Here is a 15820-nt window from a genome sequence, read left to right on the forward strand (position 1 = left end):
CGCTCTCCCCTTCCCTTTCATTACGATCGGCTGTCGTCCATCGTCCGTGGATCCGGCAGGTCAATCGTCCGGACGATGGACGGCACCGACTGTACACACGGCAGATTTTCGCCCGATAATTGGCCGATGCCGATTATCGGGCGATAAAAATCTGACGTGTGTACGTAGCTTTAGTAAAGCCAATCCCAACCTTCTGCTCTCCAGACACTGTTTACTCAACAACTGAAGATCCATCCACTGCTAATTGGGCACTGCTGGAGCAGATAACTGAAAGCCTCTCCTGCGTTGCCCACCTTCTGTCCCGCCTGGAGTCATTAGCCGGCTCTAACAGGAACAAAAAAAACACCTCACTATGGATCCTGTAATGCTGAGTATTGAGTACTCTGAGCCCCTCAGAACATAAACCAGGAAAACTATGACTTTAAATGGAGCCACTCAGACTGTCTAAAGATAAACAGAATGAAAAGGTAGATAAACCAAAACTGAGGGGACCTGAATGCTACTATCTCCACCATCACAGCAAAGAAGCCGATAGAAAGTCTGCATCCGTCATTCACTAGTGAATAAGAGTGACATCCGTTTATTTACTAACTATGTTGAAGACACCAAATGACAGTTGGCGCAATCTCATATAAGTTTTGGGACTGACCCTTTTTGCTCCCTTTCCTGAAAATTTGTGTTGTTCATTTTTTCACTTTTCTTTTCCATTAAATCCATTGATGGAAATCGTCCCTTAACTCCTAACAATTTATCTAACCAAACTTGAAAGGTTCTTCTGGCAATTCACCCTCTAGTTGCTAACAGATCCCTGTCAACGGGTGCTTCCCTCTTCAAAAATAAAGTGCAATGTTAGATGCTTACAGGTTAAACTAAAATTACACATTTTTGCATGCCTTCTCTACTAGTTATTTTGGTATATTGATTCCAAAATGACCACCGGAAACAGTGGTTAATTTTGGAAAGCATGGTATCCCATCTTGATTTTTGTTCTTTAGGCAGTGAGCGTTCTCATTTCCCAAAATTCCTTACCTACATACTGTACATAATTGTTTTATTAACCAACAGCCAGCTTGTGACCTTGAACCTCTTAGTATGGTCTGAAAGTCCAGGCCTGCCTCCTTGACAAAGTTTGCTGGTGAAGACCCTGAAATTAAAATAGACTCCAAGTAGACTCACATAGAAGTTGGGTGACTGCTTTTTATGAAATATAGGGGAAGTATATATGTACCAATGAGTAAGATAGAGATTACTGTTGGTTTACCTTGTGATGTTGTGCATTGAAGATTAGACAGTTTATGTTGTAAGTTTCTGTGGCAAACTCAGATGTGACATTTATTAGGTTGAAACTACTCTCGCCCAGAAAAACCCCATTACATTCAAAAACGAAAGTACTATACGTTGCAAGCCAGAGATGTGAATCCTCAATTCTAGAATGGCCCTTGTATTTGAAAGGAGATGCGAATACAAAGTATATCTCAGTTGAGCTATGAACACAGTGCCTCCTATGACCAAAATAGACTTTTTCCAAGCCATAGAGGGGATACCTACGTCCAGCATCCCAAGAGGCTCCTGGGTGCTCCTTCTGCGCATACCTGAGCATCTCAGGCATGCTCAGAAGGAGCCTTTTCGCGAAAACAAATACATTTGCTGATCTCACCCCAGCACAGTAAAACAGCACGCGGAAAATGTATTTTTTCATCCTACATCACCTGATCTTGCGTCTGTGTCGGGTGACGTAAGATGAAGAACCAGGAAGAAAAGGAGAAGATGGCGGTGCCCAGAGCAACGGCTGCGTGACAGATGTTGGGACGACGCGGGACCTGATGCAAGTCACCCCTGGATGGATCGGACTGCCCGGCAGGATCGAAGGTAAGTGCATTTTTTTTTTGCCCGTTTTAACTTAACTTTAACTAGTTCCTCTTTAAGCGTCATAACTAATAGGCTCTGTAACTCCTCATATTTTATTGCTCACAAAAGATCCATTTTATAGTGGTATGAGTCCTATATATTTGTCTTTTATATGGTAGTTTTCATCCTTATAAATAATAAAGTTACATGTTTTAAAAAATTTTAAGTAAATATCTTTTCGATCGCCTTTCTCAAAACCATTAACTGAGTGTCAGGGTCTCCACAGGCAGGTAGCACAGGATCACCCAAGGTGTGGAGTCTAAGAGACACCAATTCCTCACCAGGGCACCCCGTAAGGGGTGATGGGCCAATAGCCTAAAGGCCACCAAATTCTTTGCTGATGGGGTCACCAGGTTGTGACCCCTGAGTTCACCCTACCTGATGAGGAAAGCTGGAGTGGCCTCGCTGTGGAGGCAGGAGGCAGACCAAAGGAGTAGATTCCAGGCATGGGTCAGGGCAGGCAGCAAGTAGGCATAGTCAGAGTCCAGGCACAGGTCAGGACACGCCGCAAGCAGGCTTAGACAGAGTCCAGGCACAGGTCAGATCAGGAATAGCAAGAGGCACAACACAGAGTAGCAAGGTAGCATGGTGCAAAGTCACAGCAGCAGCCTCCAACAGCCTCTGCCCCTTTATGAAGCTCCTTATCCCTGGGCTGTGTTAATGTGAGCAAAACTGCCCACAGACATGTGAGAGCAGGACATGCTGCATACACAGAGACAGAGAGCGAGTGCTGCATTTGGCAAATTTGACAGTATAGTGGGGAGCGCCGCAGGAACCGACAGGTATTGTGACATTAAGAGTTCTGTTTTGTGATTTTTGAGAGAGATTAAACAAAAATGGGTCACTTCTTGCAGTCGTAAAGTTAAAAAACTTGGGTCATAAAGACTTCAGTCACAAGGGAAAAATGGGTAGAAAAGGTATAAGTACCTGTCATACATTCTAAAACAAAAAGAGCTGATAGGAACAAAGGGGGAAGTAAGGCTTCCAAATATCATAGCAAAGAATGTAAATGCTCAATAACTACCCACTGCTTCCATTTGGAATGCTGCATGGTACAGAAACATATCTGGTACTACAACATGGTGAAATTAAAGAAATAAATTGGAGTCAACCCTTTTAGTGTGACCACAAATATAAAAAGTTGGGCCTATGATTACATAAAAAAGCAAATGGACTGAAATTGGTAGGTTCTGTAGCAGATAAAGAATCTTGAGCAATATAGTCATCCAAATAATATTATACTGTCCCTGTTCAGCATATGAAGATAAAAAGAAAATTTAATTAATATTAATGGATTATATGATAGCTACATTGGAAAATAGACCTAAATTCGACCCATCGAAACAAATAGGTAGATTTCAAACTTATATTGATATGCCTAAATATATAAGAAAAATTCAAGTAAATAAACTCTTTACATTACAGGGTATGAAAAATGATACAATGGAACCTTTTAAACATTCTGGATTATCTACAGTTTCTACTAATCTGGTTGGTAACGATTATAAATCTATATCAGTTTCTAGGAACTAGCGTTACAGAACCTAAAGAATTAGGAAATTGACTTTGAATAAAGATAATATTATAAGACTTGCTGAAAAGGTGGGGAGAATAGTCGCCCTAAATTAGAATGGCTATAAAACTGAGATGATTAAGAAAGAAATAGGGATCAATTAGCTGACAAAAGCGATTCTTTGGTTTTTATCCATGTGGAAAATGTGCAGGATGTAGGTTAAGAATAGAAGGAAGACAGAAAATTTTAAATCATGGAATTTAAATCAAAAGTAGCAGGATAAATGTTTAAAAAATATCTAGCTGCTCCAATGTGTAGGAAGAACCATTTGGACTTTAGGAATAGGATTTGGTGAATAAATTAAAAATATAAAAGAACTTGATAGAAGGGCCATAGTGTATTATTGGACTACCTAGAACCACAGAAAGTACACTTTTGAAACTTTTTTAGACAATATTTTGATAATAATAGATTTGCATAGAGATAAACATATATCAGAGACCATTTGCATACCACTTTCTTTTCACTCACCCCCCCCCCCCCCCCCCCGATTTTCCCCCATGTCTTCATTGAACCACCATTATCATAGGGGTTTGTTGCTGCATAACCATTGCTATAACAAGGTAATGATTTATGGGTGTTGGATTGCACAACATGAATTGTATAAGATTAGTACTTCTACATAATCCTTTTTGGATGATGAGTTAAAACTGGCTAATGGTAAACCTTGATGGGGGTTGACTTTGAAATACCTCCGAAAACAAAATTAGCAGGATGATTCCAGCTGGAGGTTGGAGCCAAGCAACCAGAAGGGAAGAAAAGACCAAATCAGTTGTTGGGTATGAGAGTTGTACATTGTATCCTGCCAGGTGTATAAACATCACTGTAGTATGATGACACCCAAAGGAGCCTGGACCAGCTGGACAACTCGGGAAGAGGACTTGCACCCCAGTGTGACAGTGGCATCTACAAGAGAATACCAGCAGACACTGTGAGCAGTGGATTTATGGAAGTGGGGTTGGGAAGACACCTGAGTAAGGGTTGGATGTATAGGTGTGACTGAATGTGAAAAGGGGTCCTGGCTATATTAAAAGGAACAACAGTCCCCAATCTCTCTCTCATCAATCATTTTACTTTGTCTTTGTAACCATAATTTAGCCTCTTTTAAAAAAAAGTCTGGTGTGTTTGTTAATTATTTTCTTTGTTAACAAATATCTTACTATTTAAGGTCTGTGTGATTATTAAGCTAATAGAGAAATAGTAAAGGTACTGCTCTCAAGAAAGGGGATAACATAGGAAACAGAATTTTTTTAATGGGTAAGTCTGTTTTAATTTGCATTTTAAAGTTTAAATACAAACTGTAGTGTTAGAAAAAAAATAGTGAAAAGAAAATGTTACATGAAAAGTAATTTGTCACAATTACCTCTTCCATAGTGGCATCTCTCTCGTGCGCATGCGGGCAGTTCTGACTCTGGGCGTGCCATGGCTACCAAGCTTTATCAGTTTTGTCCAACCCGCGGACCAATCAGAAAAAAGCCTCTTAGTCATCCCTGGCTATTTAGCTAGCTCAGACACAGTACTCAGTGTTCGTGCAACGTGTCTCCACTAATGCAGAGCCCCTAGCTTCTGAGCTAGTTCCTGTACACCTGTTGCTTGATTCAGCGTTTCTTCTGTCCAGCTCCTGCGTTAACCCCAGTCTGTTGTTTCCGGCCTATTTCCTTGTGCTGTTCCAATGTTCCTTTCTGTCTGTGGATATTCCTGTGTCACCTGTTCCTCCTGTTGCCAGTGTATCCTGTGTTCCCTGTGTCTGCAGTGGCCTTGGCAGTGGCCACTGGCGTTTATTTTCTGGATCCCTGGTATTTGACCCCTGGCTTGTGACCTGACCTCTCTTGCTTGCTGCCTGCCCTGACCCCAGCCTTCCTTGACGATTCTTCCACTTAGTCATTTGGTACCATGTATCTTCCTGCCCACCCTAGTGTGCCCAAGGACAGCAACCTGGCGGTAACCAGCAGCTCAACATTCTCATCACTAGAGGCTCTGGAGAAGACCTGGTTGCCATTTAGACTCTGCGCCTTGGTCCTTCTTAGGGCTCATACCACTTTTGTGCAAGCTGTAGTGCCCCCTAGGGGCCCTGTATCCCCTAGAGTGTCATAATTAAGAACCAGTTAGTTTCAAATTGGGACTTTTAAGAAATTTTCTCAACAAACAATGAATTATTTAAAAACAATAAGTTTATTTTAACACAAATCAAAAGGATACCCAAACATATATTAATAAAATTATCATACAATATATTTATCTACCACAGCAATTAATTTGGAAATCAAAGATAACGTCTGCTTGGTGGCTTAAAAAAAACCCTGGTAACAATTGTTTCAGGAGAGCCGACAGCTTTTTCGACTCGTTTCGCAGGACTAGTGTCACACTTACCTCTTCCTCACTAAAGCGCAGGCATCCCTCTCCTGCGCATGCTTGTGGTTCCGAAGCTGGGTGTGCCTCTGTCACGGATAACAGGGGAGGGGAGGGAAACAGAAAGGGTTATACTCAGGACTAGGCCTCCAGTGGCTAGGGAAAAGGGAATGGTCACCCCTAACAGACACCCTAACCTAGCCCTAACTCCTAACAGTATGAGTATCCCCTGATGGTGGGAATACTCATACACAGGAACCGTAGTCCCTACTAGCCCTGTATAGCCCTAGGAATAGTGTCTGGCTTGAGACTACTGGTTCCTTCCCTTATGAAGGACCCAGTGTCTCCCTGCTCCCTCCTCCCTTAATAGCAGATAAAAACAGGAACTCAGGATGGCACAACACTCCAGCTCTTCACATCCCAGCAGTGAATATCAACCGCATAGCATGAAGTGTGAGGCCAGACTAAATGGAGGAGCAGTAATGACCACCAGCTGCACCTGAAGGGGTGTGGTCATTACAAACAACAACACAGAAACAAGTAAAAACAAAGAGACTGACAGATAACCTCACATGCAGCTTGTCTGACAGATCCTCAAACTTCAGTCACGGAAGGGACCATGACAGCCTCTGTTTCTAAGCTTTATAAATTAAATTCTAAGCCGTCCAATCCGCTGGCCAATCAGAAGATAGCCTCTTGTTCAGCCCTGGCTATTTAGCTGTCTCACAGACTGCACTTTGTGTTTATGCAACAAGTCCTACTAGTGACGAGCTCCCTAGTTCTTTGAACCAGTACCTGTACATCTGCTGCTTAATCCAGTGTTTCCTGTGTCCAGCTCCTGTGTTAAGCCTTTGTTGTCCAGTTTGTTGGTTCCCAGCCAACTTCCCTGTGCTATTCCTGTGTTCCTCTCTGCCTGTGGATTTCCCTGCATCACTTGTACCTCCTGCTGTTTCCAGTGTCTCCTGTGTTCCCTGTGCCCGCAGTGGCCTCTGTGCCATTGCTGTCTGTCTCCTGGATCCCTGGCTATTGACCCCTGGTGTGTGACCTGACCTGTCTTGCTTGCTGCTTGTCTCGACCCTGGCTTTCCTTGACTATCCTTCTGCTTAGTGATTTGGTACTGTGCTTTGCCCACCTTGTTGTGCCCAAGGACCGCAACCTGGCAGTAACCAGCGGTGCAATATTCTCACCATCAGAGGCTCTGGAGAAAACCTGGTTACTGCTTAGACTCTGCACCTCCATTCTCAGGGCTCACACCACCTCCATGCAAGCCATAGCACCCCCCAGTGGTCCTATCTCTCCAAGCATGACAACTAGGATGCTTCTTCAAGAATATGAGGTCTGGATCTACAATACCAACAAAGAAGAATAAAGATGATACATGTATCCAAATTTTGAATTCTTAAATTCTTAATTTTTACATGATGCTAGAAAACATACTCGTATTACCGGCCAAAATTCACACATCTGTTGCATAAAAAAGAATTCCTTCCACCTCTTTGTTATCGGCAAGCAAAGCTTGTTATCCAGGTTGTCTGAAGGTAAGTCAAATGAGACAAGTCCCCCTTCAAAGACTACGATTCCCTCTGAGTAGTCAGAAAGGTTTGGCAATGGCAGCGTGAGGTAGTGCCTGTGTGGGGATTTATGCATCCTGCTTGTTTGGACTAGCCTGATGACTTGCCTGACTTCTGCGTCTGCTTCTATCACTTTGTATTAAAGGTCCTATTGACTTTAATGGTGCTAAGGTTCACCTTTTTACCAAATTTGTCAAGCCAGGCTCTGTATATGCAACATTTATTATACCCTTTATTGGCCATTATTTGTCAGTGTAAAGCATCCTGGAAGTGGAGTCATCTCTTTCGGCTAATTGATCGCAAAAGTTCATCAGTTTTTTTTTTTTTATAAGTTCTTTATTTCAGTTCATATTTTTAACATCTGGCAATCCAGAAGCTTCTACACCAGGCCGTGTACAGTCTGTAAGACTTCCTAGAACTCACCAATTTAAATGCATATCTCCTAATTAAGTGAAATTTATTTTAAAGCTTAATATTGATAATGGTATTTTGTGGGCCAGCGATTGGTTATATTCTAAACTACAACTACATGAACTGCAACAGTTCATGGTACATTAATAAATTGATACAGAAACACATCAGTCTTCTCATATTGTTTAATCGACATACATTTAGCTATAAATCAATATTTCATTCATAGACGTTCATAAAATAAATATCAATCAAATATTTAAAACTGACTGCATCACAAAAAAATAAATATTGTCTGCTACTTGGTCTAATACATGTGTTAACAAAATCAAGTGCGCTGAATCTGAAGTGTTAGTCTGCCTAGGACGTAGTTGCCCATCATGTTGGGGTTGCACCGTCCTTGATATCTTGTTTCCATAACAGAAATGTTACCTCTCCCCTTGTTCATCACTCACATCACCCACATTTTGAGGAAAGAAGTCCAGATGGGAATGTAAGAAATGAATTTTAAGTGACATTTGGCAGCCAAGTTAATGGTATGCTGTTAGCATGTTTTTCACAAGTACAGCATGATTTTTAGCACGCTGGTTACCCAAGAAAGTTTTGTGCAACGAGCACAAATTAATCCCAAGCAGCAAGTTTAAGAGGGTTGAGTTTGTCTCTGAATGTGGCATCACACATCAAATTGCGGATTTAGGGACCAACAAAAATGCCTGCTTTCAGTTTAGCATCTGTTATAACTTTTCCAAACTTGTCCTTCAGATACTGAAAACCCATACCATCACGATCAATTGCAACAACAAAGTTTCTCATTAATCTAAGTTTATTATGAAGTGGCAGGACGTAAACTTTCAGTGGATCAATGAGTGATTTATGCTTCATGTTGTACTGGTCAGCAGTGTGTTCAGGTCTGGGTGGCCATTTTTTCACTTTGTAATGGTTACTGTTATTACGACTGTTCCACAGGCACAGAAAGCACATATATTTTGTATATCCCAATTGCAGGCCAAAAAGGAATGCCACCACCTTCAGGTCACCACAAACCTTCCATTTGTGTTCTGAATAGGTAATCAATTTCAAAATGATTCGCCATGGATTTGTATGTCTCTTTCATTATCTCGGCATGAGCAAGAGGAACGGAAGCTTTTTCATTTTTCTTTGTGCAGCAATACAGCTTTCAAACTTGCTTTGCTCGAGTCTATGAACAATCTCCACTGCTCTGGTATGGCAACCTAACTCCATCATCAGACCACTCACGTTGGTACAGAAGCAAATGTTGTTTTCCAGCTTGTAATGACCTGCAAACTTTGTGTGATGATCACGAAAGTGTGAAGTTGTCGTGCCTTTTTGTAACAGATTCCACTCCTTCAATCTTCAGGCTAACAGTTCAAATTTCTCTTTTGACAAAGACAGGTCCCTTAATAGATCATCTAGATCTGATTGTCTTATAAAATGTGGCTTACCCCCTTCAAATTGGGGTACATTGATTAACATCGACATCATCCTTCTTTTCCTTATCCGACATGTCACTATCAGTAACAACAGATGTAGAAGGGACTGGCACTGGATTCCCTGCATCATGTGGCACTAGCTTCAGAGCCAATTTACAATCAGGATAGATGATTTTTGACTTAATCTTCTTCCAAAACCCAGCAATTTTACTCATACAGAAGTAGCAGTCACGACAAATCATAGGCACAGCAAAAGGCATTGTATTCGGCCACTCCGGCCTTTGCAGCACTAGGTCCCAGGTTCGATTCCCAGCTAGGACATTATCTGCATGGAGTTTGCAGGTTCTCCCCGTGTCTGCGTGGGTTTCCTCCGGGTACTCCGGTTTCCTCCCACATCCCAAAAACATGCAGTTAGGTTAATTGGCCTCTCCCTAACCATTGACCTTAGACTACATTAATCACATATGACTATGGTAGGGAAATTAGATTGTGAGCTCCTTTGAGGGACAGTTAGTGACACGACTATGGACTTTGTACAGCGCTGCGTAATATGATGGCGCTATATAAATACTGTATAATAATAATAATAATATTCCTTTTCCCATTCAACCATTGTGTTAGGGCCAACGTAACACACCTGACAGCAGATATGAGGTGCCCAGCTTTTATCCTGATCTCCAATTTCACATCCAAAGTAATACTTGTTAGCAAATCTCACCCTCTTGGTTAGGTTCTTGCGTTGATCACACGGGGTATATTTGCCACAAATGTAGCAAACGGATTATTAACACAGCTGCGCCTACTCACTATGACCTAGCTGTAATATGGTTTCGCACTAGAGACAAGCCCTTGGTCCATCTCGCCTTGTATACCTATTTCTGACATCAGCTCACTGACTTACCCAGACATGCCCTGCCGCTGCTGGTACATGCATGCCACCAGGGGATGTGAGTCAGCTGAGGCAGCAGCAGGCATAGTGGTAGCTGAAACTGGTATAATGTTCCTATGTAAAAATACATTACCCAAATACCAACCATTTGAACAGTTAACCCCCCTAGCGGTAATCCCGAGTGTGACTCGGGGTGGCTTTTACATGCAAAAAGTGGCAATCCCTATTGCTGCTGGCATCTGCAGTGAGATGTGAAGCACAATGCAGAATTCCTGCATTGTGCTTTGCATTTCTCTGGAGATGCAGAGCAGCAGCTCCAGCATCAGGGTGAGGCGGGCGGAACATCCCCACTCACATCACCCCAGAGGATGAGTCATCTTCCAGGGGATGCGAGTGGTGATGTATTGGGGGGTGTGTCCGGGCGGGAAATTTAAAAGCAGATTACAATGTATACTGCTTTTAAATGGTTTTTACATTACAAAAACACCACACAACATGAAATAAAAATAAAAGTACATTTTTAATTTTATATTTAATTTTAAGATTACATTGTTGTCTATTATTTCATTATTTTTTAAAATTATTATTTATAAATATGTATTATATTATAATTTATGATTATAATAAATAAATATATATATCATACCCGGGAGTTAATCCTAAGAATTACAGGCCCACAATATAAACAAAAATTTCTATGCAAAAAAAATAGGATCACTTTTTGCATCAAAAAACTGACAGAATTAGAACGCTTTGGGGGTTAAAGCATGTCTATAACTTAAAATCTGTACGTGATAGGCAAATTCTGAGTTCAGATTTGGAATCGGCACACTCGGTAGCATGTAAATGTGTTATTCCTAGTAGCAAATTCCTTGTTGTGCAGTGTTGTATTTCAAACTTTATCATACCCTCGAGTTATTCCTAATAATTACAGGTCTAAAATATTAAACAACAAATTTCCATGCTAAACAATGTACCGCTATTGACATAAAAATGATGACATAATTAGATTGCCAGGGAGGTTAATGTGCGTGCAAAAGTATTTCCTCCATTGTAGAATCCTGGTACATGTAGCCTGAAGTCAGGAGATCTTGCTCTAATGAACAATTTTACTGGATGGGAATTACCCTTGTTTTATATTGGGGGGGGGGGGGGGGTCACTATTTCCTATCCAAATACTGGACTTGACCACTAAGGGAAGGGTAAAGTACTTGATGGGAATTAGCCTGGTCATGTATGAGCTGGCTTTTTCTTATCTTTATACCAGACCTGACCCACTGGGGAGCATTTTTAAGGTCCTATTGAATGTATTTTAGCCTGGTCAGTTATTAGTAGGGTATTGCCTATCCTTAGCCTGAAAAATGTCCTTGTACTGGACAGGCTTTTCCCCATACCTTGGAGGGACGGTCGTTTTGTTTGATAGGAACTAAGCGCAAATTTCCTATATAATGCCGGAAACACAAATATGTTCCAATAGATGGCGCTGTACAAAACAATTATGCGTACGATTCGTGTCTTCTGTACTCGTGCAATAAAAATACTTTTTATCAATAAACTATTTTATCAATAAACCTGCATAAAGTATAGACACAGGGTATATTTAGAATGGTCACCAGCTAGGTTTTAGCAAATTTTCTAATATTTATATAATACACTCCGCCCCTACACATTTAACCCGGAAGCGGAAGTTGATATGACTTGCTGAGAAAAGCGGCTGCTAGTGTAGTGTGGTAGTACGGTACTTGTGTTGTTGTCTATTCTGTGTGCGGCTCACACAGCTACAATGATGTATGATGGGGACGAAGGTATGTAAATTAGCGCACAGTTACTTTACGTGTTTATAGTTTTGTTGTATGCAGCGTATGTTTGCTAAAAATACTTTACAAATGTAATTTGCTTTGCTTAGATATGCAGTATGATGAGGATGATGATGAGATCACTCCAGATTTATGGCAGGAAGCTTGTTGGATTGTCATAAGGTGAGTGGCTTTTTATTGTAAAATGGTAACTTTTTCTGTTTGCCACCAGTATTCAGAAATCGAATAGATCTGTAGGTTTTTGTTCTTTAGTGTGTGTTTTTTCTTGTCAGGTGGAAAGTGAAATTTAGCCCATGATTGGATTACTTTGGCCTTGTTGCATATGGTTTACTACATCTAAGAATGGCTATGAATCAAACACAGGATTTACCACCGAGTTCTGTTTTCTATATTCTTTGGGCAACTTCTATTAGATTATCTAAAGAAACTTCTAACTCTTCTCTACTTCAGAGAAGCATCTGATTTGTTCCGCTTGCTAACCCTCAGCAAAATACATTTAAAATGTAGTTGTAGGTGTTTGGTAATTGGGTTCCTTTGTATGGTTTCCATTGAGATATTGCATATCTTTTTAGGGAAAAATGAAAGTGTGTACCAAAGTGGCATAGTTCAAAAAGATATAATAAGTTTTTGATTAAAACTAATACATAAGTTACACAAGGTCCCCACTGTTATATTACACACATACAGGCCTGAAATGAAGAGGAAAGAAGGGGCAATAGTATAGAAAGCGAATTGTGTCTAATTGCAAAACGCCTATAAATGTTACTTGATAAATCAGTGAAGTACAGAAGAAAATAAATGGGGATATACCCTGCAGAGAATACATGTGCACCTGAGTTGAACTAGCATTGGTAAAATACCCCCAATGTGTTGAGTACAAAATGTTGCTGAGCAGTAGGATAGAGATGTATACTTATAGCTACTTATATAGGGCAGTATATGTTTAACCTAATCTATTGGGAACCTGAAAAAAAATAGTATATATAATACAGTATTGAGTATAAGCACTTTCTCTTATTCCTGGGGCATTTTTATGTTGTGTATTCCCTCCAGAAAGTTTGATTTGAGTTAAGTGGTCAAAAAGTAGGTGGGGCAACATATAATAGGTTTATTTCTCCCAGTTGTTCCTTAGGTAGCTAGAAAACCATATATTTGTGTCTGCTTTCTTCTCTGCCCCCCACCTTCCATCTTTTGTTCTAGCTGTCTAATGTCTGCACCCTTATTGTGTCCCATCTTTTTGTTTTGTTTGTATATTGCCCCAATTATCCAGTGCCCCTGGTAAATGACACAATATTCAAAAATTTGTATTAGTATATAATTAGCCTAATGAATATTCCAGGTCTCCTTGTGAGGCAGTAAATAGTTACAGATCTTTAGCTCTGTGATGCCCCCTCCACCCCGATAAATTAGATGACGCCGAGGTTGGTGTACAAGACAAAAGTAAGCCTTCTGTGAGAGCCAGCATCTTGCAGAAATCAGGAGTGGTAAGCCTACAAAATAAAAATAAATATGCAAAGCCTAGATCTTATCCTGTGCAAGAAGAGCTGACCGGCTGCCCTGTCTTGCCTTTTGCACGAAGCCCAGTCTGATTGGACGGCCGGTTGGCCACTGAAAGGTTGCCTGGTGGTGCACCTGGCAAAAAAAGGCTGGAAAAAATACCTGCCCTCCACATAACTGGAAGAAACAGTAATGATGTAGGTTGAAGTAACTAAACCCAGCAAAAGGCAACACTAGAAACTAGCAAACATATAGACTAATGAATTCTCAACATGACATTGCAGTTGAAAGGAGAGCTTCGTTTTCAGTCATCTTTGCAGTCCCATATTTTAGGAGCACTATGTGGTGTTTAGCAGGGTACCTCTGGGAAGACCAAATTTTTAACATTTTATGAAAGCCTCTTAGTTCATAGTTGATTTTACATTTTTTATACAGATATATTTGCCTGTATTTGGATTTTTGTGTGAGCAATAATGCAACTTTATATGTCTCATCAGTGCTCAACCCAGAATTTTTTGTAATCTGTGTGGGAAGAAATTCTAGGTGGGTGGAAGTCCCTGAATTGTGACCCAACTCTTCAGTAACCATCCAAAAACAGCCGGGTGGTTGCTGAAAAGTGCCAGTTGGTGCGCCCAGCTAAAAGGGTTTGGGGGGAACACTGCTCATGTATGTCTAGTTATATTACCACAGGTCACAATGGTTTGTCTTTGAAAAAGCTTGTTTCATGACACTGTGTAATTGAAGTGAGCATCATGATGAGTTTGATATCTCAAAAATCCAGATATGATGGTCCTACCTAAATCAACTATGTAAATGGTTTACAATTCGTGAAACATTGCAAAAAATATTGGTGCACCACTTGTATACATGCTTTTTATCGTTGGCCCACACAGTGTTCAAGGACGTACAACCAAGTTTTGAAGTGTTTCATGCGGAATATTAATAGCCATAAGACCTTATAAGCACTTGTGAATTGCATAACCGCTTTCTAACACACCAGGTATAGTATGTTGCATTGAAGATGCTTTAAGTATACTAGTTTAGTTTGGCAAGACCATGGTATCAGTGGTTTGTCTGTCAGTCCTTAGGCATGTCTGTGATTGGAGCCTTATAGCTTTACACTTACAGTGTGAGAGTTAAGGAGTTGTGACTTGGACTTTGGTTTCCTAAATTTTGAAGTGAAATTTGTTGATGTCAGTACTGTACCTTGAAGTCGAACTAAACCCAAAATAATAAAAAAAAAAACTTACCTTTACTGTCGGGAGGTTTCTTTGTTTGGGTCCCGTATGGTCCCAGTATCAGTCTTCGCCTTTGCGCTGGGTGCCGACATCGTCTTTTCTTTTCTTCCGGGTTGTTCTTCCTACATTGCCTGATCGTGCACTGTGCAGGCGTAAGATTGGGTGACGTAGATGTGAAAAGTTTGCCAATCTCACTGTGTGAGATCGCTAATTTTTTTTCTTCAATTAAGAAAAGGGCTCCTTCTGCGCATGCTTGAGATCGGAGCATTCACAGAAGGAGCAGCCAGCAGCCTCATGCAATGCGCAACGTAGGTATCCCAGGATGCTTTGCGCCGTGGCGATCAAGACAGAAGGGGGGGGGGGGGTTGCGGCACTCTACCCTTTTAAATAAAGTTAACATTTTGAATTTAAATCCCCTTTAAGACTTACAGTTGGCACTCTTTAACCTTTATCGTGTTTGAGGGCAAATATCCCTACAATCTTGGTGGCATTAGCTGTGCCCATCTTACCAAGTTTGTGACCAGGTGGCGCATAGGGGATTATGGTGAGGAAGAAATTGTGAATAATATTGAGGATAATATCTAGTATGATATAAATATTCAATATAAAAAATTCCTCTTGTAAGTTCCAAGGCAGTCATCAGCAAAGGAGTAAACACACATCTTGGATGCATATTATAATGATCAAGCTGCTATTGGTTTTTGTTTAACCTAAAGCTTTACATTTCTTTTTCAGTTCCTATTTTGATGAGAAAGGCTTGGTCCGGCAGCAACTTGATTCTTTTGATGAGTTCATTCAGATGTCCGTGCAGAGAATCGTAGAAGATGCTCCACCTATTGATTTGCAAGCTGAAGCTCAGCACACTACTGGGGAAGTAGAAGAGCCAGTAAGTTTAATTGTTGAGGAAAAATAAATTTATTTTGCAATACATGCACCTTTGCATTTTTGTGCCTTTAAAAATCAGGACAAAAACTTGTGGACTGAGTGCTATTAGTGCTGCCATGTCTTGATTTTTGTAGACAAATCCTACAACTCTCCTTGTTTCTACAGTATAGTCACTATATTTCCTGTAATCCTAGGAAAGAGCAAGTTGGGCTTTTTGTAATACCTAAGCAT

The 15820-nt window shown here is 40.7% G+C and overlaps 1 protein-coding gene across 1 annotated transcript in view; it reads left to right on the forward strand.

The window, feature by feature from the left end:
• Positions 1-11832: 11832 nt before the first annotated feature.
• POLR2B (RNA polymerase II subunit B) overlaps positions 11833-15820 on the forward strand; it is a 54534-nt gene continuing 50546 nt past the window's right edge. Inside the window, exons 1-3 of the mRNA XM_072405061.1 lie at positions 11833-11957; positions 12059-12131; positions 15440-15590. Coding sequence (XP_072261162.1) covers positions 11936-11957; positions 12059-12131; positions 15440-15590 — 246 coding nt within the window. The 5' untranslated portion in view covers positions 11833-11935. The remainder of the gene's footprint in view (positions 11958-12058; positions 12132-15439; positions 15591-15820) is intronic.

This window comes from Pyxicephalus adspersus, chromosome 3 (genome assembly GCF_032062135.1).
Source record: "Pyxicephalus adspersus chromosome 3, UCB_Pads_2.0, whole genome shotgun sequence".
NCBI lineage: Eukaryota > Metazoa > Chordata > Amphibia > Anura > Pyxicephalidae > Pyxicephalus > Pyxicephalus adspersus.